Source organism: Merops nubicus, unplaced genomic scaffold (assembly GCF_000691845.1).
Source record: "Merops nubicus isolate BGI_N331 unplaced genomic scaffold, ASM69184v1 scaffold7351, whole genome shotgun sequence".
NCBI classification, from domain to species: Eukaryota; Metazoa; Chordata; class Aves; order Coraciiformes; family Meropidae; genus Merops; species Merops nubicus.
The window spans coordinates 1-22735 of record NW_008588931.1 but is presented as its reverse complement, the minus strand read 5'-3'; the positions used below and the strand labels follow the sequence as shown (position 1 = coordinate 22735).

Genomic DNA, 22735 nt, shown 5'->3' with positions numbered 1-22735 from the left:
AGAAGGAGAGTGGATTAAAATACAAGTCATTTTTAGATTTCACAGGCCTCGATTTGCAGCTGTTCTGGAATTTTTACAATAAACTTCATCAAAAGTAAGACTCTTCTTTACTCTGTGTTGAAGCTCTGATCTGTGTGTGTATATAAATAAAGTGTGCTTAATTTAATTGTGGCAGTTTCTTCCTGCTAAACTTCATCATTTACATAAATAACATTTTCCTACTGCTGCCATATGGGTTTTTATCTATAGTGTTGTGTAGAAGCTTGAGATGTAGATTAATTTAGCTGGTAGCTACACTTTTTTTTTTGGCAATGTGCTCAGTATTTTTTATCCATCTGAGACAGTGACTTTGATAGCATTATCTGTTTGGTGCAAATGAGCTTTTTTTTCCTAGTTTTATCTTCTGTTTTTTGTTTTCTTGCAGCCCAAGGGAAGAATGTATCTTTGCTCAAACATTGCTATTGCAGCTTCTCCAGAGCTGCTTCTCTGTACTTACTGGAGACAGTAAAACTGCTAAACCTCAAGAAATTTCTCAGAGCAAAACATCTGGTGACACAGAAGCTGCAGAAGAGCTTTATAGACATCTGTGTGAAGGTAATTTATATTGCATCTATTAACTGGTTTATCCATCCTGGCTTACAAGTGTGTTAAAATAGTTACAATTTGGGAAGACATTTATTCCTAGGGGCCAAGTCAGCTCCTGTTCCTTTGTTTCTTTTTCAGGTCAGTGTGTGCTAATTAGTCTGTCACAGTGAAACTTTCCTTGACCCTATGAAATGGTTTTATAGACTTTCTGACAACACAGGGTCTGGAAACAGCTGCAAATGAAAACTTTTTTTCAAACATATATCACCTGCTTGAACCAGCAGGGAGTGAGATCCTTTAACTATAAAGTTACTGGGGATCATTTATTTCTGGTATTTCATATAAATGTAAGTGACCTCACAAGGAGCCTGTAAGGTTTAGAGAAACACAAGGGAAGATTGTGTAGCCAGTGATAGCAGTGGGAATTACACATTAGATTTCACTGGAAGTAGGATGACATCCTCTTTATTCAGGTGTAATTGGTTTTTTTCAGTAATCCCCTAACAGTCTCCTGAAAAGCAAGCTAGAGATAAACCAGGTTATGTAGAATCTGTCATATCTAGAAAACTTAATTAGCTCTGATAGCTGTCAAGTCTTAATGTCCAGGTTATGTAGAATCTGTCACATCTAGAAAACTTAATTAGCTTTGATAGCTGTCAAGTCTTAATGTTCCTAGAATTAATTTACTCAATGAATAAATATGTCCTTAGAAAAATCTTTCTTGTTAGAAATCAAAAAGTTTCTCTGTGTATAGTGGGACTACAAGGGCTTGAAGTTGTGTAACATTGAATTTAGTTATGCCTCTAACATATTAGTTGAAGTATTAACTTGAACTTTGTCATTTTGTTTCCTTTTTGTATGAGCAGTAGTAGATATGGGGGACAGTAACTTCATGCCAATGAAAATGCTCAAGGAGGAGGTTAAGAACACCTTACTCAGTGGAGCAGCAATCTTCTTCCCAGATAGACAGACCAGGAGACACCAGCTCTTCACCATGATGGTAAACCATGAAATGAGAAATTAGTTCTTTAGTACCTGATTGCTTTATGCAGAAAAGATGACAAATCTGAGTTCTTGTCATATAATGTATATTTTGTGCCATTAAAGTAAAAGCCTTTTTTTTTTCTTTGCCTCTTTTTATCCTCCCACTTCTCTCTCTCTGCAACTTATCCAGAGAAAGAGGTGCTAACTCTGCCTTTCTTACCAAAAATGAATAGTAGAATGCAGAAATTTGAATTCTTTCTCACAGAGGAAGGAAACAGAACATATCATACATATAAATCTTCTTCCTTTTCTAGAAAAACATCACAGAGCAAGAACATAAGCAGTCTGTGCATCTTGCCTTCAGATCCTTGTGTACCCACTTCAGGTAAGGGGTCCTGAAATGAAAAGTAGTCTGATACCTTACATCTGTTAGTGAGTTAATGCTTAATCCTTTTTAGAGATGTTATTCCCCTGGAAAATAATTCTCAAAAATAATCAACTGACTTTGCTTTATGAAGTGGGAATACTACTACTTAATATGTTTAGCTCAATCTCTATAGAAAACATTGTCCAAGGTTTGGGCTGAAATCACAGTATATTGCTCTTAGGCTTCTCCTGTGCTGTCTTCCAATTTTCTAAGTGATTGTTTCCTGTGGTAATGGTTGGTATTGATTTAACTGGTCTGGAATCATCAGAAGCCAAAGTTTTGATTTTCATAGTAGGATTACAGATTTGTCACAGGGATAACTAAATGTGTGTTTTGGAACTGTGCTGCTTGTTGGTTAGTAAGATCTTTGTTTTGTAGTGATCAGGATCCAGGTGGACTGCTGTTATTACCAGAGAAAGGAGTTTCTGCAGATTTTGACATAAGTGAGGTGCTGTCAGTCATGGATACCCTTCTGCTAGTGGCAGCAAGAGAGGTAACTGTCCTTGTGCTGGTCCTGTTTCTTTGCCATGATTTTTGTATACATTCAAACACAAGCTGCATGCCCAAAAAGAACTGGCTTTCCTGTCCTGGATAAAACAGGCTTTCAAGTCTGTAGGATTGGGTGTTCCAACCAATTGAAGCATTTTCCTTTAAGCATTAACATTTCATCACAGTAGAGTAAGCAATGTAGAAGATGAGATGTTTTTTCCCTAGCGTTGAAAAGACTTTATGGCACCTTATCACTACTGGGAAACAGAATTAATCATCCCATATTGAGAGGTTAGAATTGGATATGCCACTAAGGGAGGTGTAAATGGAGGAGGGTCATTTACATAGGCAGAAAAAAATGTGCTGAGAACATGGAGTGACTCATGTGTAGCTGTTCCTACTAAAATTGCAATTTATCAAAACAAAGCACATCAGTTGCTCCCTGGCATGACATGCTGCTTGTCAGTGGCATTTCATCTCTTTTTTTTGTGGGGTGAGTGGGATGATAATGTCCATCACAGTTTACCTAGTACATATTGTATGTCCTTCTGCAGCACTAGAGGTTCTCCTTTTGTTACCTTCTTTATTTTTCAGTGTGAAATGATGATGCTGGATGTTGCACAGCAAGAGAGTGGCACCGTCTTGTCTTCCTTATTTTGGTCTGTTCAAGGTAGCCTCCTTTCATGGTGCTACCTCCAGCTTAAGGGTAGTGATGATTCAGCCAAGGATCTTGCAGTAGAAATACTTAAAAACTGTAAGTGCTGGGGTTGAATAGGGAATGAAGTGTGGTGTAATCCAGGACTTTGAAATGGGATTTTGCAAATTGCAGTATAATGAGGCTTCACTAGTGGTTGCCTGAGGCATACTTGTAACTGCCACAGCTTTTCTAATCTCTCTAGGAAGGAGTTTGTAGGCATATTGAGCAACTTAGAGTTATAGCTGTGCCAATAATTTTATGTTGGGGAACATTCAGAAAACATTTCCCTAAGTTTCTGGGGGCCAAATACTGGGGAAAAAAAAAAACAAAACCAGACAAGTTACAGACTTTAATTTTAACTTGTTGATTTCTTTAAATGGCCCTTATTTTGATAATCTCCAGTGTGTTGATATGTATTTTGGTAGATGTTTGTGATAACAAGAGGAAAAGAACTTAAACTTAAGAAGCTGGGCACTTCTAAGAGATGTTTTGCTGCAGTGGTTTGGGAGGGGGGGTTGTGTTTGGGTGTTTTGTCTGTTTGGTTTGGGGTTTTTTTTATGCAGCAGCTCTGTCTTGAGTGCTTATTTGGGCCAAGTACTTAATGGAGGTGTAATTTTATGTGCAATTACTTCATATTTATGTTATTTGTGTACAAATAAGTTTGTGTATCTGTCTTATGTTTTAAAGCAGAGTAAGGCCATAGTTAAACCTCCTAGCCTCACTTGTTGCTAAAGCTGCATTTCTTAGCTGCGTAGTGAGGCCAGTGGATACACTGAGATTGTTGAAACAATCTTGGAGTGTTTGATTAAATTACTCCTCACTCAGCTTTTTTTGTAGTATCGTTGATAAGCCTGACTTGTTTCCACAATAGAAATATCACAGAAAACTTCTCTGAACTATTTTCTCTTGAGTGTCACTGCCTTGGGACAGCAGATGCCTTCCCTGCTGTCCTCCTCCTTGTGTGCATCACCAGGCACTTAAGTGTTTGATAAAGCAGGTTGTGGTGGCAAATCCTTAAGGTGGCTATTAAGGGTTTTTTTTCTCTTTAGATGTGGGCCAGTTCCTGTCAAATATCAGAACGATTTTGCAGTCACTTTTATCTCAATATAGTGGCAAAACAATAGTAGAAAAAATAAGTAACTCTGTCTTTGCTATGGCAACTCGTCAGCTGGTAAGTGCACGTTGGGGTTCTGTACTATTCCAGGGTGCCATGAGCTGTGGGGGTGTGTGTTTTCATGAGACCTGTTGTTTTCTCCTAGGTCATATTCTTGTTGGATTTTTGCACTTTAGACATTCCATTCTGTACTCTGCTACAGGGATTCAGCACTTTGATAGAGCCACTGAAAAGACTTTGTAGCGAGCCTCATAAGGTAACTAAAGATAAAGTGAAGCAGAACCAAAATTGCAAGGGAGATGTAGAACACTCAAGTGGTTCTGTTGGTGAGCATTTGAAAGGAGCTGGAAAGATTCTAAAAGTGTGGGATGTGCAATGAAGTGTTGAGTGAAGAACTAGAAATATGTCTGTACTAATATGGAAGATGAGCAAAGTGACCAGAAAGTGCAGCTGGAATGAGAAGCCTAGAAGGTAGATAGAAAGGAGGGATTCTGAGGATGAAGAGGAAAAGAAATTTTAAACTTTTAAAATTTTTACTAAAGATAAAGTGAAGCAGAACCAAAATTGCAAGGGAGATGTAGAACACTCAAGTGGTTCTGTTGGTGAGCATTTGAAAGGAGCTGGAAAGATTCTAAAAGTGTGGGATGTGCAATGAAGTGTTGAGTGAAGAACTAGAAATATGTCTGTACTAATATGGAAGATGAGCAAAGTGACCAGAAAGTGCAGCTGGAATGAGAAGCCTAGAAGGTAGATAGGATGAAGAGGAAAATAAATTTTAAACTTTTTAAATTTTTAGTTTCATTGCTTGTGGTGGTACAAATAAGGTCTGTTTGTCTGTAGTGGAGATGTTTAGATTTGCATTAGTCATCCAGACTCTCCTTTTTTTGTCATTGGAGACTCTGAGGCACTTCTGCAGTGGGACTGTCTCCTCCCCAGGGAGTCTAGATGGAGTTTGCTTTAGAAGCACTTCCTTAATGGTTATCAAGGGTGTCCTTATAACTAGTTTAGGTGTAAATCAGTGCTGTAGCCTTTTATATGCCACTTTATATACATCTGGCAACTTGAAAGTATAGACACAAAAGTCTAGTGTGGTAATTTTTTAATGCTTTACATTTGTATCTCAAAAATAGATTTTTGTTGTTGTTGTTCTACAGATGGAAATGGAAAGCTGGCAGCAAGAACAGCCTGTAGTATTGAGAACATGGACAATGGAATCACCTCATAACTATGAAAATAATTGCCACGAGGTCTCAGTCTTCCTATGTCATGGGGCAACTTACTTTGAGGTGGAATTTGATGAAAAATGTGAAACTGAAAGGAGGTAATTGAATCTTGTGCTGTGTTAGATTCCAATATCTGTTTGCAGAGGGGTGATTCATGTTTCAGTGTACAAGGAATACTTCTTGCTCTCCAATCATACTGTTTCAATTTCTGGTTGATCTGGTTTGTAGTGTTGCTGTGACCAGCACAGTTATTGCTTGTGGTTTTTATTCTGTCCTCTTCAGGCAAAACTGTTTGCTTTGTTTCTCCTGGTAACATGTCAGGCTACTGCTTGGTTAAGGCACGTGCCAGATGTTAAAATTGGCATCTGTTACCAGTTCTGAAGGATTGGGAAAGTGCTTCAGGAAAGCAGGTCCGTGTGTGCTGGGTCTGTGGCATTGAAACATGACATAAATTCCTTAGCAGTCACGTGAGGCAAGGCAGGTGTGATTCAGAAAGCTGTGGCACTGGGATGCAGCACTTGTGAAAATCCAAAAGCAAATATTTTCCCCCAAAACGTAAAAAGTGAATTTGGAAGTAATGAGTTGCAATTTTCACAGGTATGATTACCTGGAGTTTACTGATGCCAGAGGTGCAAAAACTCGTTACGATACAAAGGTTGGCACTGAGAAGTGGCCTAAGGTGAGCACCTTTAAAATTCTGAACCAAGTGATATAGCCAATCTTAGGGAATTCTTGTGGAAAACCTATTGTCTGACAGATTTGTGCTTCTGTGGGTGTGTGTTTATTCCATCTCAAAGGTGGGGGGGCAGGAGGTGGGGAAGAAAGTCTGCAATGATGCAAATAAAGGGAGTGAATGAGTAAAGAATCCCTCTTTGTAGCTGTTACCAAAGGAGCAGTCAGTCAAAATGAAAAGTAATAATTATGTTTAACTGCCAGTAACTGAATGGATAGAACCTACTCTGCCACTCTCCCCTGTGATTTTTACATCATAAGACAAGGGTAGTGCTTCCCTTGGCTATGCCTGTTTCTTCAGGGGCACCTGCTCAAATGGGGATGCTTCTGTCATTTTATGGCTCTGACTTCTAAAGCTCAATCATCTATAAAGTTTCTTATTAAGCTACTGAATTAGAAATTTTACCTGCTTAGTACTGTGGGTTTCTCATTCAGATGGTGGGGGAAATTAGATCTGTCATGGACAGAACACAGTGCTGAAAAAAAACCCCAGTTGCTGAAGGGAAATTCATTACCCTGAAACGTCTTCCTGTCATGTACATTTGGCAAAATGACTGTTTTGTTGCTCTGTAGAAAGTGACCTTTAAGGCTGGCCCACGGCTGCAGTTTCTCTTTCACTCTGACAGCAGTAATAATGAGTGGGGCTACAAGTTCTCTGTCACTGCTTACGGCCTGCCAGATGTTGCTGTGTCCTGGGGCCTGGATTTACAGCTGCTGGTTTCCCGGCTGATGGGGCGCTTGGCTTCCCGAAGCATGGCCCTGAAATCTCTGCGAGGTGAGTGCCCTGCAGGCCTCCAGCAGCTCTGCTGCCTAGAAAGAGGAGAGAGAAGGACTTGGGTGTTCCCAACCCACCGTGGAAATGAAGTTCCTCTCCTGTGTCCTGACTGATGATGGGGACTTGGTGTATTGCTGCTGAACAAAGTTTGGTCCTTGAGCTGTACCCGCTTTGTGTGGCAGGTTTGGCTGCTGCTCTGTGGGGCTACTCTGAGAACATCACAGGGATCACTGTGGTTTCTCTGATATTCAGAAGCCAACATTAGGAAGACATGAACACTTGGAAATAATCATACTAGGCTGCAGTGTATTTATGAAGTAGTAACAGAGTTTGCCCAATCTTCTGCTCTTTTTTTTCCTTTGAAATTATTCCCTAGTGCTGTGATCCATCCTGTATTGGTGGTATGAACATGACACCAACAAACTGAAAAAAATACAGAGCTTAAAACACAAATGATTTTAAGAGTTTTTGGTATTGAGGAGCTTTTGGTATTGATTTAAAACTGAATTCGTAAATTAAGATGGGCTAATTCCAGAACTTAAGTACACGTAGGATTTGAGCCACTGAAGATAAGTGAAATACAAAGTATGAAATGGATGCCAGAAGTACAGGGAAAAAGAAAAAGTTCTTTGTTCTTTCATTTTAAAACTACAACACTTCTATTTAGCTTTCTAAATCTAAATCCATGCACTGCTTTGGAGAAATTTAACAAGGTTAAAGAGTTCTTGCTGCCATCAAAGGGTCAGTACTTACCCTGGCAAATCAGGCAGGTTCTTACCTATAAATTTAGGGAACTTATTGAAGTGTTCTTATCATAGAATATTTTCCTTTCTTTATATGAACTTGCTTACATAGAGCAAATTATTATGTCTTTAGTAGGAGAAGGAGCTTTTAGATTCTTTTGCAAATTGGGGAATTTCTATGGTTGTGAGTACAGCAAAAATGTTTATTTTGAAGTCCTGCCATAGTGTAACATATGGTCACTATAAGATAAGATATTGGTGCTGTCATTAAAGAAAGGGTCCATCAGTTTTCTGCACCATATTATAGAAACAGAGAATGTTGTTAAATTACTCAGTCAGTCTCTGTATTACCTTTTCTGTTTTCCCTCACTGGATGTTTAACATATAAGTCAACAAAAATATTTAGTAATTGAAGTGTCTGTTCTGAATTTCTTGCAGAACTAGGTAGTGAAGCAGACTTGCCTCCTTTGAAAGTAACATCAGTTCTTAATTCTCCTCTGTGGAAACCTGTCTTCAGGCATCAGATGTGTCCTGAGGCACTCCCAGGAGCCAGGCAAAGCAGCAGGTTGCACCAAGACAAAAAAGAGGTACTGAAACCACAGCTTTTGATTTACTGGGGTGAACTCCCTGTGCATCACACAGTTCATACAGACTTAGTTAGCTGGTACATCCTAAAGCATATGCTGTTCTGCTAAAGTTGCCTTCACTTGTGCTGTTGAATTCAAAGATCAGGGAGGAGAGAAACTGTTGTTCTGTGCCCTTTATTAATTTCCATTTTCCTAAAATCATAGATTGGTTGGGAGGAACCTTCGAAGATCATCTTAATTCACCCCCCTTGCCTTGGGCAGGGATGTCTTTGATGAGATCAGGTTGCTCAGCTGCAGTAGCTATATTGCAGGTTGATTTAATTGTAGAAATGAGCTGCAATGTTTTTTTTAGATCGTGTGAAAGTGACTGTTTTCTGGCATTCTTTGCAGGCTAGGAGCTGTTACCAAGATGACTGCCGTAACTTTCTTATCGACTTTGCAAAATCAGATCCTGCCCAGGACTTCAGTGGGCAAAAATCTGAACTTTTCAAAGGATTTATACAGGCATGTAAAAAACAGACCCCAAAGACAGATATAGTTGCTGGTTCTACTGTTGATCAAGCTGTGAACTCAACATTTGCTGCTTTGGTGTATCTCACTCCAGATTTATATGAGAAGCTTCAAAAATATGGTAACTCTAATATTAGACTATCTTAATAATGAAGACTTAAAGTTTGTAAAGGCTATTTTATTGGTTCAATTGATAAACTTTGAAAAATCAGTTTAGTGTGGTGATTTTAAAATAAGCTAAAAAGAAGTCATGGTTTAGGTAGACTAGGTAAGCCTTATCTCTAGAGTGTTTGGTTTTTATTAATGTGTTTTTATCTCCAGAGCTCTGTCCAAATATTAATAACCATCATAAGCTAATGACTAAGCCTTATAAGGACATACCCAAAATGAGTTGTGGTGTCCTCTGGGGTTTTGATTCAGAGCAAAGTGGCTCCCAGTGATTGTAGAGGTTCTTGTATCATTTTCCACTCATCTTTTCTAAAAATCCAGCACCAACTTATGTATGTTTTCAAATGTTGTGGGTAGAAGAGGTGTGAATTGCCTCCCAAAATGTTATACTATGGAAACTAACCTTGGTATCCTCAAAATGTATAGATTTAAATTTATTAAAATGTTTTGCTTTTAGCTTATATAATATCCATTGTATTACAGTCTATATATTTTCAGTAGGTAGAATGAACAACTTTTAAACTTACATCATCCTTCCACTAAGCTTACTGATATAATTGGAATATTGACTAATAAGGTGTTACTTTGTTTTGAAGGGTTTCATTTGAAGCTTTCACTTTCTGTCAGTTGTGAAGCTAATCATCCTACATTTTGAGCTGTAAAGATGATTGACACAGAGACTGGCTTGATGACTAAAGTGGTTATTGCATTTAGTCATTTTATCCATGTCTGACAATTAATCTCATTTTCCAGTAAGATTGAAAACTGTGGTAGCTCAGGAAAATATTGAGTGGATAAGATATCTATCCTACTACTCTGTTAATAGCTTTGTCTGTTGGTCTTGCTGGGGCAGGCTAATTTCAGGACCTATGATCACCTATGCCATGTGAAGTGTGCACAAGTGGTGCTGAAAAGAAGGGAAAAAAAGTTTTAAAAATGGAGGAATGGGAGAGGGGAGTTGCTGAATAAGAATGATTTTTCTTCATACTCATTGTCAGCCCAGTTTTGATAGAAGCTGTCTTGTCAGGTCTTTAGTTTTTATAAATTCATCTTGAAAGTCTATTCCAGAAATGCACAGCCTAAAACAAAAGGGGAAAAAATATTTAACTCAATACACTTATGCTGCTCTTAAGTTAATCCAAAGCATTTTTTGATTATTCTTATATCAGTTTGCATTAGTGATATTTTCAAGTATAGGGAGAGGTTTTATTTTTCATGACTGCAGGCATCAATTTTGAGAAGAGAGAAGAAAGATATTCATAATTTAACTTTGCAAATAACTCTGTCAAGGTGCAGTTAATGTACTTGAGGCATATGAAAGCTGGCAGTTTTTATTACCTGTTTTTCTTACAGGCATAATTCCAAGTATTGACTAAGAGATGAAGGGAAGGCTGTAGCATAATTTTAGTGAAGTAGTCAAGTTTTGTAAAAGTGGAGCTGTAAATAAACAGAACTCTTTCTTTCTCTCATTTCCAGTCAACAGTGGAGGCAAGGTGCCTTTGAGTGATGATTTTGCACAAGTATATTCCCTGGCTGATTCAATTAGAATATGGATGGTAAGATCACTCAGGAGGATATCTCTTAATATCATTTAATATTTTACAACCCAGTGTTAAGGAGTAGGGTGGAACCATGTTTCCTTCAGTGATTCTAGGTCAACCATTTTCACTTAGGAAGAACATGTATTCCCTTCTAAACTTGGAACCTAAACATTTAAATGTTCTTGCACTCTCCTCCTTCCCTCAGCCCCAGATGTGTCATCATGAGTATTTAGGACAGAATTTGACTCAAAATCAGTTAAATTTGTGTTACTTTTCAACGAGAGTCCCTGTTGTTATTTAGGAAGGTTCTTATGTAGCAGTTGGGAGTTTTTTTTGGTATACAGCATAGAGAGAAATCTGTCTTAAACATCCCTCTCACAGTAATGCAGTGCTATCAGAAAAGGCAATCATTGCTTCTTTCACAAGCAAGTGACTGGCTTTGGTTCAGCATGTGGGTTTTGTGTGTAATTCTCCATGAAACATAAACCTTATGGCAAGAGCTGGTGTCATCAGCTCATAACCTGGTGAGAGGTGTCTCTCACCACCTGCAGCTGTGGAGAGCCAAAATTCGTTCAGATTTCACTAGTCTACAGGAGATTCTCAGTATTCACAACTCTGTGGCCTTTGAGAACAGCTGATTCAGTCTGTGGCCTGCTCTTCTGCTGTTCTTGGGAGCCATTCAGATATGGGCCAGCCAAGTTAACTGTTCTGGTGTTTTGTGAGCTCCTCATGCTACCTGCAAGAATTCCTGGCAGCTTGGCACACTAGAGATGCAGTGAGTGCAGCTGTGGGTTCAGATGAGTAGCTGCACTGGAGCTGGTGACGTTTGCATCTGACAGTACTCACTAGTTAGATGACATGATGCTTTTGGAGAAGCTTGTCTCATGACTCTCTATCTTTTCCTGAGTGGTGGGGGTGAAGGAGAAGTCTTTTATTTTTTTTGGAGGGCTGATGCACATCCAGTCACAAAACAGGGACAAGTCGCAGCCTACAAACCCTGAGCACCTCAGTACAAGGGTGTGGTGTCTGCCCTGATAGTTCAGGTACTGCTCTTTTAGACTTCTGGGTCTTTCATTCTGCAGTAGGGAATAGTAAATACAGTCATCTGTTCCTGAGATTAAATCCCTTTAATGCAGTGCAGTCATCATACTGCAGAGAGATATACAGGGGAGTCCTATTTTAACTATCTTAACATCCTGTCTACAGTTGGAAATGAAGCAGAAATCCCTGATGAGTAGGGGAAATGATACTGAGGAGAAGCAGAGCACAGAAGCAAGCGAGGTGAACCCAGAAACTCTTGGTGAGTGTTGCCTTTCCAAATGTGTAATCATTCCAGGTAGTCTAGTAAAGCATTGCCTTGTAAGTCTTGGTCAATGTTTTTGCTGTAAAATGTAAGTTAGCAACTGAAGTTATTTTTAATACCTTAAGAGTTAAACCACTGTACATTACAACAACTATCTGGGATCAGGTTCTGCTATCCTTTGCAGAAAATAGTACATGAGAAAATTCTACAGGGAGTGACCTCTCACTTGGGTCACCTGGTTCTGAACTTAGGTCCATCTATTTTTGTAGAGAGTTGTTACCACAATTAACTGATGTTAGAATAGCAACTGATGTTATTAGAATGAAACATGTTCTCCTTGTCTCCTGTGTGCTTCATATGGTTGGAAATCCAGGAGTGAGTAATTGATAGTGTTGTGATCAATATAATGAGAAAACAGTGTTTTCTAACTGTCTTGGCTCAGAATAAACGAGATAAATCACTTCCTTCCTAAGCAGAAGATAGCAAGTTTGTTGTTCTATTGTCCTGATTTTAGCTCGTCCAATTTTTGTGTTGCAGCAAAACTCTGTATGCAGAAGAGCCTTTTGTTACTGAATTTTTTGCCTGTAAGGGCAAAGACGAAAGATTCAGCCTCAGACAGTTTGGAAGCCCAAGACACTGATGATATCCAGCAGTATCTCAGTGACAAATGCCAAAGAAAAGGTTCTGTTGTGGAGGCAGACTTCCAGGCAGCACACTCATTGTCCTCCACTGGAGGAACTCCCCCTCTTTCAAAAGAGAGGGGCCAAATGACACAGTCTGATACAAAGATTAAACAAGTTCCAGACCCCCTCCAAACAGAAGAAGCATCTGCATTTCCTAGTAAGCCTGCTGAGAATGCAGTGCCACAGCAAGAAGAGACATTGTCACCTCCTTCCACTCCCACACGAAAATCTCAGTTCAGCCGTGGAAGACTGAGGCTGTTGTCTTTCAGATCAATGGAAGAGCCAAGAGCTGTGCCTACTGTAAAGGAGAAATACCCCATCTTGAAAAACATACTAGACTTTATTAAGGATCAATCCCTTTCACATGAAAGGTAAGCAGATTGGGTGTTGCCTGTTGTCAAATCCAGAAACCTGTCTTCAGGTAGAATAAAACATCTTTTAGCTGCAAGACAGCATTGAAAACCATCTTTTACCTCAATAGCTGTCAGATTTATATATCAGTTATTCACAACCATGTAGGGGCTTGTAGAGTGTATTATTTCCTTTGATTCATTCCTATCATGTAGAACTTCTAAATGTGGAAAAAAAAAAAATATTGAGCTGTTTCTTATCTTGCTTCCTGAGGTCTGTTTGCAGTGGAGTTTTGCTTCTTATCTACAAACAGTGAAGACCTGGTATAGCAGCACTAGAAATCCATGATACCAGATATAGAGTAGTTGCATCTTTCATTTAATTACCTAGTACTCTGAAAATGTAAATCAAAGGAGAGATTTTCAGTGTTGAGCTTGCCTATTTTGGGCTCTAAGACTTGGAGTGGTGGAGAAGCACTGAATTCTAGCTGAAGCTTTATCACTTGCTCCAAGTGCAATATATACCACTCCTTGAAATACAAATAAAAACAGTAGATATCAAACTCTTGTTTAACTAGTCAAGTATTTCTTGAATTGTGATCTATTTGGATTATTTTAAGCACAGTTTTTTGAAGTCCTCATAGATGTTTTTTGCTCTTTTTAGTGTTTTGAAGGTTCTTGCATTGAGAAGATCCCAAGGGCAGAGTATTATGGAAGTGCTCAAGACAATCCGCCAGTGCCTAGACTCACTTGGGCAGCCACACTGCTTTCATCCACCCTGTGTCCTTTTCCTCTTAGAACTTCTAGCCTGTCAGAAAGATTTTACAAAGTAAGTAATTATTCAGGCAAGTCTCAGCCATGTCATTTAATATGTGTTAGGCCTTGTGTTCTCCCAGTCATATATACTGAAAACAGTAGAAACTTTTAATCCATGTGGCCAATAAAAATAGGACCTGTGGAGTCATTTTTTGGCTACTGTGCATATCTCTATGCTTCATTTTTAAAAAATAAATTATTTTGAAGGTAGGACTCAGCTGTACAACTGTTCATGGCAGTGGGCATCATGCAGTTGAATTACAGTGTGGGTACCTAGGAACACCTCTACAGCTCCAGCCAGATCACAACCAGCTCTAAAAGATTGTATAGTCTTCAGTTATTGCTTTAGTTTAAGTTCCTGTCTAATTCTACACTGGTTTCTTTCTCATCTTGTAAAGCTGAAGTGATTTGATCCATTTAACTTGTAATTACTTATGTAGCACTGCATCTTTATAATTTTTGTGAACTTTGTAAGTGAAGATCATTCCTACCTGGCAGAAGAGCTGCTTTACAGGAATGGTGCATTTTCTGTCTTCTTAGTCAAGCACTTGCTTGTTTGTAAATTCTCATAACTTTGGGTGTGATACCTGTACAAGACAAATGTTGTTGTGGGGTGAGAGATTCCACTCGTGTGCCAGGGGCTGGAGTGGTGGGGAAGCAAGCTGAGGTCTGCAGTGCTGTCAGCTGGGTACCAGTTGTAAGGTGTGCAGAAACAACCACTGAAAAGGATCATACCAACTGTATGTGTGTGCAGTTGTTGTTCTAGCAAGGAAAGATTTGAAAATGATTTTAAATGTTATGTACACCTGGAAAGCACTGTCTCAAAGCAGGAGCTGATACTATGCTCTTCTGGTTCATGAATTCAGGTCTGATTTCTATCATGTATCTGGACAGTGACATCTGAACTCTGTTAGCTGGTTTCTCACATGTCAAGAGCTTTTTATGGTCATCTTGCAGTGCACTGATTTCCTTTAAGATCTTGACTTTTTTAATTTGAAGGAATGTTCGTTCATTAGTGCCATGAGAATATTCTCTTTGCCTGTTTTCTTAACTTCTGATGCCTGGTAGAGGATTCTTTTCTTTTCGTTTGAAAGTGGCAGACTGCAATTTGAACAAAACTAACATCCTTCCCTCCTGTGGGGAGTGTTTAAAAGATTGTTTGTATAATCTGCACAAACTATGCACCTAAAATGTAGCAGTGAATGCTAGACTGCTAAACTGAGTCTTTAATTTCTAGCTACTTTGGAAACTTGGAAGGCTGTGGTGCTGAGCTGCACAAAGAGATTCGGGAGTCCTACTATCAGCTTGTTTTGTTCCTGGTAAATTCTGTGAAGGGATTTAGTGCTATAAATGACAGGTACAGTACTTGCTTGCATTACTTGCATGAGGTTTTTTTTTTCTTCTGTTCTTCCTCAACTCTTCCCATGTCACTTGTTATTCAATGTCCAGTTCCTTAAGCTAGACTATACATTATTTTAAACCACATTAAGGACCCCTACTCCTGTGATGAAAAATACCAAGTTACCTTTTTATTAATACTATGCAGGAAAGCACAATAAATTTATCAATGTAAAAACCTTGACTTGCTGCATTCTGTAGTTAGCATTCTGCAATATGTTTCTGAAACTTAGCAGTAAAATACTAGAAATAGCAAATTTATTGTGGAATACTTTGGCAAGAGTAATGCCACAACAAATAGCACAATTCTGCAATCATGATTTAATGTTAAAGCTTATATTTTGGTAACATTCTGGTTAGAATTGTTGGGCCTTATAGCTAAGTGTCCTAAAGAAATGAGAATTTTGTGACTATAATGCCCATTTTCCTGCTAATAACTTCCAAGTCCTTTGTCCCTTTTCATGACATGACAAAAAGTTTCAAAGAGAAGAAGATCCTGCAAATGTCAAGAAAATGTACTGCAGGGAACAGAGAGACCCTCTTGCTAATACTCAGGCTGTAACATAAGCTGTTTAAGCTGGATCCATAGAGGACAGCATCTTTATTTCAAATTGTATTGGCTCTGCTCCTTGCTAAATTTTGTAAGTTTATGCAGAAACCTGAGTTTCTGCTGCAGTTTCTGCTGTTAATTTAGTGCAGGGTAAAGCCCAGAAACCAGTGTAGAGGGATTGTCCACCCTTGCTCCCCAAAGGGGCTGTTGCAGCTCTAGGTTAGAGCTGCCCTGTTTTATTGTCTTGTCTTGTGGTTTTATTTAGATCACTGCTTCCAGCCTTATCCTGTGTGCAGACCACTCTCCTTCACCTCTTGGATATGAGCTGGGAGCCGGGTGACCTTTCCTTCTTTGTTGAGATTCAGCTACCACATCTCCTCATGACTACATCACAGGAAAACATAAGTATTCATGACAGTGTCATTTGGTGAGTCAGGAATAATGCAACTTTCACAGGGCACTAACTACTGACACTATTTTTTACCAAGAAATGCTCCTGAACTTTGTGCTGGAACAAGCAGTCGAAGTACTATTAACAAGTATGGCATAATTCTGGACAGTGTCCAAGGGCTTAACTGAAGTATTTGACATTTTTTTGCAGCATTACTAGTGCACAAACTATTAAAATTTTACCTTTAACCTGATTACTGCCAGAACACTTCACTTGTTCCAGTGTAGTAGGAGGTAGATGATTGTTTCTTCTCTTGTTAAAAATATTTTATATTTATCACCTTCATGTGTCAATTTTATAGTAGTTGTACTTCTTAAACATGAGCAAATGTGAAGACCAAAAGGTTTTAAAATGTCTCATCTGATCTGCTAATATTACCCAAAGCAGTTTTCTAAGTGTAGGTTTTTCTTATTTTTGCATTAGGGTCCTCATATTATTTTAAAACTTGTCACAGAGGCAAGAAGCTGGTGTCTGTACAGTCATTTATTAACCAAGAGAAACTGAGTTCCCACAATTCTGGTTTTATTAACATGTTCTAGCAATTTGTTCTTTAAAAACTTCTTTAAAAAAAGTATTTTAAATTATCCTTGGATATCTTAAAGTATCCTTAGAGGGAAGCCTGATTGCATTCAAACTTAATTTTGAGTTTCCTTTTCTTTTAGTCAGTGGAGTGAAGAAGATGAGATTGCAGACTACAAGCAAAACTGTGAGTGGATGGATGAATGCCAGGATGTAATGTTTGAGACCTGGTATGAAAAGATAGCTCAAGCTGACCCAGAGAAGCAGAGAAAGGTGACCTCATGATTTGCTTATTTATCTGCAGAAGGGGTAAATAGACTTTTAAAAGCTTAAAGGAGAGAAAGGAATCTGACCTAAACTGCTTTGTCATGAGTTGGATCCCTGGCTCCCTGTAACCTTTCAAAAGTCTAAAATAATTACAAGATCCCCATTCCTTTTTTTTTTTTTAGGAGAAACAGTGTGGTTTCTGTCTAAAAAGCATTTTCTCAAAGTCAGCAGATAATCCTGAAGTAACATGTGTCTTTTCTTGCTCTAGATGCACATGTTTGTTGCTCGTTACTGCGACCTGTTGAACGTGGACATATCCTGTGATGGCTGTGATGAAATTGCTCCGTGGCATCGCTACCGCTGTCTGCAGTGCAATGACATGGATCTCTGTAAAACCTGTTTCCTTGGTAAGAATCTCTAAAAAAAACCCTCAAAACCCTAAAAACAAACCCCTCAGTTGAAGGCAAAATATTGTCTTCTTAATTTATATATAAAATGAAAGGTTTTTTTTTCTTATGGATATTTTAGAAATGTTAAGCATTTCATTTCCTCATCTGAATGTGAAATTAAGGAAGATCTTTTATTGAAAAGGATTTACAGGGAAAACTTAAAGTATTTCTTTACAGGTGGAGTTAAACCTGAAGGACATGAGGATGACCATGAGATGGTTAACATGGAGTATGCCTGTGATCACTGTCAAGGAGTTATCATAGGTCGGAGGATGAACTGCAACGTGTGTGATGACTTTGACCTTTGCTATGGGTGCTATTCTGCAAAGAAATACTCTGACAGGTATTAAACATGTGTTTTTGTTCTTCCACTTCACTTGGCAGAAATGCAATAGTTAGCAGCTAAGTACAATCAGTCATTCTACAAGGTGGTGTCTGTCATCAGAACATCTAGTTGGTGTCCTTTGGGGAAACAGCAAATACAGGATCAGTGCAGCAAAAATGTGAAGTAACTTACTAGCACTTCTTTTCTAGCCAAGGCTGTGAAAGATGCAGGGGAGAGTTATCACCCCTGAATAATGGAAAAAATGGTTAGTGCTGTGGTTAGACAACAGAGGTTTCAGTGCTTGACCCAAAAGATCTTAAAATATTTCATTTCTAGAGCAGGAGCTCTCATGACAGTTTGGGTGCTGCTAAACAAGCACTAGTGAAGTCATGGAATCACAGAATGGCTTAGGTTGGAAGGGACCCTAGAGATCCTCTCATCCAACCTCCTGCCATGGGCAGGGACACCTCTCAACCAGACCAGGCTGCTCAAGGCCTTCTCCGGGCCGTGACCCCCCCCAGGGGGGGCCATCCACAGCTCCCTGGGCAACCTAGTCCAGAGTCTCACCACCCTCAGACTGAAGAACTTCTTCCTCAGATCCAGTCTAAACCTGCTCTCCTCCAGTTTAAAACCATTTCCCCTTGTGCTGTCACTGCACACTCTTGTGCCAAGTCCCTCTCCAGCCTTCCTGGAGGTTCCCTTCAGGTATTGGAGGCAGCTCTAAGGTCCCCCCGGAGTCTTCTCTTCTCCAGGCTGAACCACCCCAGTGCCCTCAGCCTGTCCTCACAGCAGAGATGCTCCAGCCCCTGGGTAATCTTTGTGGCCTCCTCTGGACTCGTTCCAGCAGATCTCTGTCCCTTTGATGGTGGGGACACCAGAACTGGACACAGCATTCGAGGTGGGCTCTCCCAAGAGCAGAATAAAGGGGCAGAGTCCCCTCCCTTGATCTGCTGGCCACACTCCTGCTGCACCCCAGGGTGCTGTTGGCCTTTGGGGCTGTCAGTGAGGCTCTAACAGCTTACAGCAGGTGAAGGTCTGCAGTCTGAAACTCTGGAATGGGTTTTTTGCCATTTCCTCTGAAGGTATTACTGACTGCACTGGTTAACCAGCAAGCAGCTGCATTTTAAATCTTCCTCAACCTTCTCCTTCCAGTCACTTGCCCACTCACAGCATCACGGTGTACCCGATGGTGACGATTCGCATCAGCGACCGGCAGAGGCTCATCCAGCCCTACGTCCACAACTACTCCTGGCTGCTCTTTGCAGCTCTGACTCTCTACAGCGCGGATCTGGCAAACCGGGAGGAGGTAGAAGGAGAGAAACTGGATTCAGAGGTCCTCAGCCATGCCAGAGTTCTGCAGCATCAGTGCATCCAGCTCATTGGGGACTGCTTGCTGAAAGCACAGCACGGGAAAGGTGAGTCAGCTCCTCCTTCACCCAAACAATGGCTTCTACCAAGTGTCAGAGGAGCCTGTGATCACTCACTTTGAAGTTTCCAAAGGGAAGGGGAAGCCACTGTGTACTTCACTGAGAGTCACTGTTTATGGAGAAAGCAAATGCAGACCAAGTGTCGTGCAGGGTCACTGGAAGATGGAAAATAGGGTGCTTGAGAAAATGAGTTTTATGTTTACATAAATATTGAAGACAACTTGGCAGCTCTTTGGTTGTTATTTTTTCCATCTTGGACGTTGTAAAGGGATCAGTCAACGTAGCTTCATGTTCTCTTGCTAACATGTTACTGAGAGCTGAAGGAAGGACTTGAAGGGAAGCAAATAAGTTGGTAGAAAATATTTTTTGTTCTGCATCTCTTGGCAAGGATTTTTTAACCTTATTTGTGGTATGAGATAAGTTTCTGGGGGTGATGTCTGTCTGTCTGTCTGGAGAGGAGGATTTCTGTGAACTAGGACCTGCTACAGAAAAGAGGTTGGTAGAGTAGAGACCTATGTTAATGTATGGAGAATTCTAGACTCAATTTAAAATAAGTTCACTGGTATTTTTGTTTGAGCAGCTCTAATAGATCTGAAAAATCACCACCACCAAATACTTATGCATACTCATTAATTAACCTGTTAGGTTTTAACATACAGTTTTACTGTATAAATATTGAACTTGTCAGAAGATTAAAAATCTAAGCCTAATTTCATTTATCTTTTATAATTTACACTGTTGGGAGCTATCTCTAACACTTCCTTAAATTAATTAAGGCTTCTACCCTGATGGTTTCCTTGTGAGGTGGAAAATATCACCACCTGTTCATTGCTATTATTTAATGGAACTAAATAATTAAGTGAACATGATGGGGAACATCTTTTTGTTGGAGTTGATATTCAGAAGAAGTGTGTGAGGGGAATTTTGCAGCTCTCTTTCAAAATGTTTCAGTTCTGCTTTGCTTTTTTTGCCTATCTTGCCACCTAACAGCTGAGTAGCTTTTATAATTTTCCTGATTTTCTTGCTTTCAGGTCTGAAAAATCTAGCTCTTCTCTGCATGTTACCAGAAGGTGAATCCCTCTCAGAGAATGACACTGTTTCAGTCAGTCCTCCCACAGATGGTGCTCCAAAAAGTCCTGCTGGTGATAAAGCAGTGAAGGGAAGAGAGGAGAAACCAAGCAGAGGTTCTTTTATGCATTGTAATGTAAGTATCTGTTATTTCCAGAACTGCTGGTATCAGTTTTATCTGTGATCTTCAGAAGCTTAAACATCCCATTCTGGATGTGTAAGTGGAATAATGGGTAGTAATGATTTCAAGTGTAGGTGAAAGTCAGAGGGCAAGGGATCAGTTGCTGATTGGTTCATTTTTGGTATTAGATCCAACTGATAAAAGACAAAGGCATCACCTTATGTTCTTGCAGGCAAGTGATCCATAAAAACATTGGAGGGAAGGGGCAAAGAACATTTGTTCTGAAAGGGTTGTCATTTTCCCTCACTTGTTAGCACTGCTTGGGTAGAAGAGTGAGTTTCCTACGGTTTTATACAACTAGTGACATTGTAATAATTTTTGCACAGAGATATGAGCAAAATAGAAAAATGTAGTTTCATGGTATGGATGCTTAAGGCATGTGTACCTCAAGAAATCATTAACCAATAAAAAGTTCTGATATGCAAGGAAAAATGTTTGTCAAATGCAGATGACTGGCTGCATCTTTCTGCAAGTGTTAAATTTTGTTTTAATCTTTTAATGCCTTCGTTTTATTTTTAGGGGAAAGGAGATACTCACAATGAAATACAGTCTCCTGCAGGAGATAAAGCAGGAAAACAAGGAAGTGAGAGCAAAGCTGTCTTTGCAAAGAAAGCTGTTTTGAGACAAGAGTCAGACCTGTCTGTGGATGATAATGCTTCTCCAGCAGGTAAAAAGTTATTTCTCATTTTCCTGTCACAGAAACATCCATTCATATGCAAAGCAAACAGCTGTATTTTTTATTCATAACCCATTTTTGCCCACTTGCAAATGTCTTCAGTGCAGTGGAGCTGTCTGCTTTGTAAAATCCTGCCACACATTCTGCTTTGAACAACTGCTGCCTTGTAGTCTAGAAATCAGAGTAGAGTTCCACCAATATGTATCCACAGATAGAAATTATAGTTCCTGTTGGTCTAACACAATATTCTTATGTACTTTGAACAGAAATTAAGTGTTTTTCAATTAAAAACTAGTATTGTAAGAATTATGATAGTTAAATGGACCTGTCAGTAATACTATCCTTTGTTTTTAACTGATGCTGTAAATCTCATCACCTACTGTCTTTTATACACTTTGATAAAGATTTGCTTTTCAAAGTTTAATAAACTTCCTATCCTTAGATTGTAATTATAAAAATTAAACTTTCACTTATTTGTTTTCTTTCTAATGTAATCTTGGGGATTTTCTTGTCTTTTTTTTTAATTTGACAAGCAGATGACTGCCTCTTGGAGGATTCAGCCCAGAAGCAAGCAGAGAAGGTTTTAATACCTAGCCAGGAACAAGTGTTTGCTGAATGCTCTCAAAAGAGGATTCTAGGATTGCTGGCAGCAATGTTACCACCCTTCAAATCAGTTAGTTCTTTTTAGTTTCTTTCTTAAAAACCTAGTTTTCTAAGTGTCACAAATATGAATAAAATTCATAGTGAATTAAATGTGGGAGATGGGCTCTTGTTGTTTACCTGTTATAAAATATAAATGAGAATTTCTTAAGGCATTTCACATTACTAAGGAATGTAAGGGCTTGTTACTGGGTGGGGGAGAGGGGAGGGAATTTTAACTGGTGTGTAAAGCAGTCTGCCTTCACTGTTCAACACCTGCAAAATTTAAATCCTCAGCTTAGGTTTACATGTCAGGTCAGCTTAACAGGTCGACAACCAAAATAGGAACCTAGTTTCTCATTTCCTTTTGTCCCAGTTGAAAGAGCATTAGAACAGAAACTTTTGTATGTGCTCTGACTTTGACTAAACACCTTGTTTTCTTTCCCTGCCTTACTGAGAGTTTTCTTTTTCTGCAGGGTTCCACGATGTCTTTGCTTAACCTGGAACAAATACTTCCCCTGATGTTTCAGGTTGTAATCTCAAATGCTGGCCACCTAAATGAAACCTATCATTTAACACTGGGACTTCTGGGCCAGTTAATCCTGAGACTTAAGCCTGCAGAAGTGGATGCTGCAGTGGCTAAAGTCCTTTCAGCCAAACATAATTTGTTTGCTGCGGGAGATGGATCGACAGTGCCAGAAGGCTGGAAGACAACTCATCTTCTGTTCAGTCTGGGAGCTGTGTGTTTAGACAGGTGCTCTTTACTTTAAACCTATTAGTTGCTCTCTGACTAATACTAATTTTCTTCATGTGTGCCTCATGCACAGAGGCTTTTTAATAGAAGGTCAATTAAACCCGTACCCTGATCATGACTTAGCATCTGCAGCCTTTGCAGTGAGAATCTCTTTAATTTCCCTCCAAAAGAAGGCTGGCTGTTGAAGAGTGGCTTTATTTCTTGTGCTTACCCATGTAGCATGTTGTGGTGGAAGAAGTAAGGTTTGGAAACTTAAAGGAAAACCAAAACACAGTCCTATATTTTTTGTATGACATTAATTCTC

At 39.4% G+C, this 22735-nt stretch overlaps 1 protein-coding gene across 1 annotated transcript in view; it reads left to right on the top strand.

Annotated features, from left to right (window-relative positions):
* The window catches only part of ZZEF1 (zinc finger, ZZ-type with EF-hand domain 1), a gene marked incomplete at both ends in the record, with an annotated part of 34025 nt that extends 11594 nt beyond the window's left edge, over positions 1 to 22431 (top strand). The window contains 27 exons of the mRNA XM_008949408.1: positions 3 to 94; positions 425 to 594; positions 1452 to 1585; positions 1884 to 1954; positions 2375 to 2489; positions 3080 to 3239; positions 4232 to 4353; positions 4442 to 4552; positions 5451 to 5617; positions 6117 to 6198; positions 6825 to 7026; positions 8208 to 8356; positions 8747 to 8987; positions 10511 to 10590; positions 11782 to 11875; positions 12416 to 12932; positions 13576 to 13740; positions 14965 to 15084; positions 15941 to 16102; positions 16789 to 16918; positions 17181 to 17319; positions 17539 to 17704; positions 18839 to 19101; positions 20145 to 20317; positions 20882 to 21029; positions 21572 to 21711; positions 22154 to 22431. Coding sequence (XP_008947656.1) covers positions 3 to 94; positions 425 to 594; positions 1452 to 1585; positions 1884 to 1954; positions 2375 to 2489; positions 3080 to 3239; positions 4232 to 4353; positions 4442 to 4552; positions 5451 to 5617; positions 6117 to 6198; positions 6825 to 7026; positions 8208 to 8356; positions 8747 to 8987; positions 10511 to 10590; positions 11782 to 11875; positions 12416 to 12932; positions 13576 to 13740; positions 14965 to 15084; positions 15941 to 16102; positions 16789 to 16918; positions 17181 to 17319; positions 17539 to 17704; positions 18839 to 19101; positions 20145 to 20317; positions 20882 to 21029; positions 21572 to 21711; positions 22154 to 22431 — 4391 coding nt within the window. The remainder of the gene's footprint in view (positions 1 to 2; positions 95 to 424; positions 595 to 1451; positions 1586 to 1883; positions 1955 to 2374; positions 2490 to 3079; positions 3240 to 4231; positions 4354 to 4441; positions 4553 to 5450; positions 5618 to 6116; positions 6199 to 6824; positions 7027 to 8207; positions 8357 to 8746; positions 8988 to 10510; positions 10591 to 11781; positions 11876 to 12415; positions 12933 to 13575; positions 13741 to 14964; positions 15085 to 15940; positions 16103 to 16788; positions 16919 to 17180; positions 17320 to 17538; positions 17705 to 18838; positions 19102 to 20144; positions 20318 to 20881; positions 21030 to 21571; positions 21712 to 22153) is intronic.
* Positions 22432 to 22735: the final 304 nt, after the last annotated feature.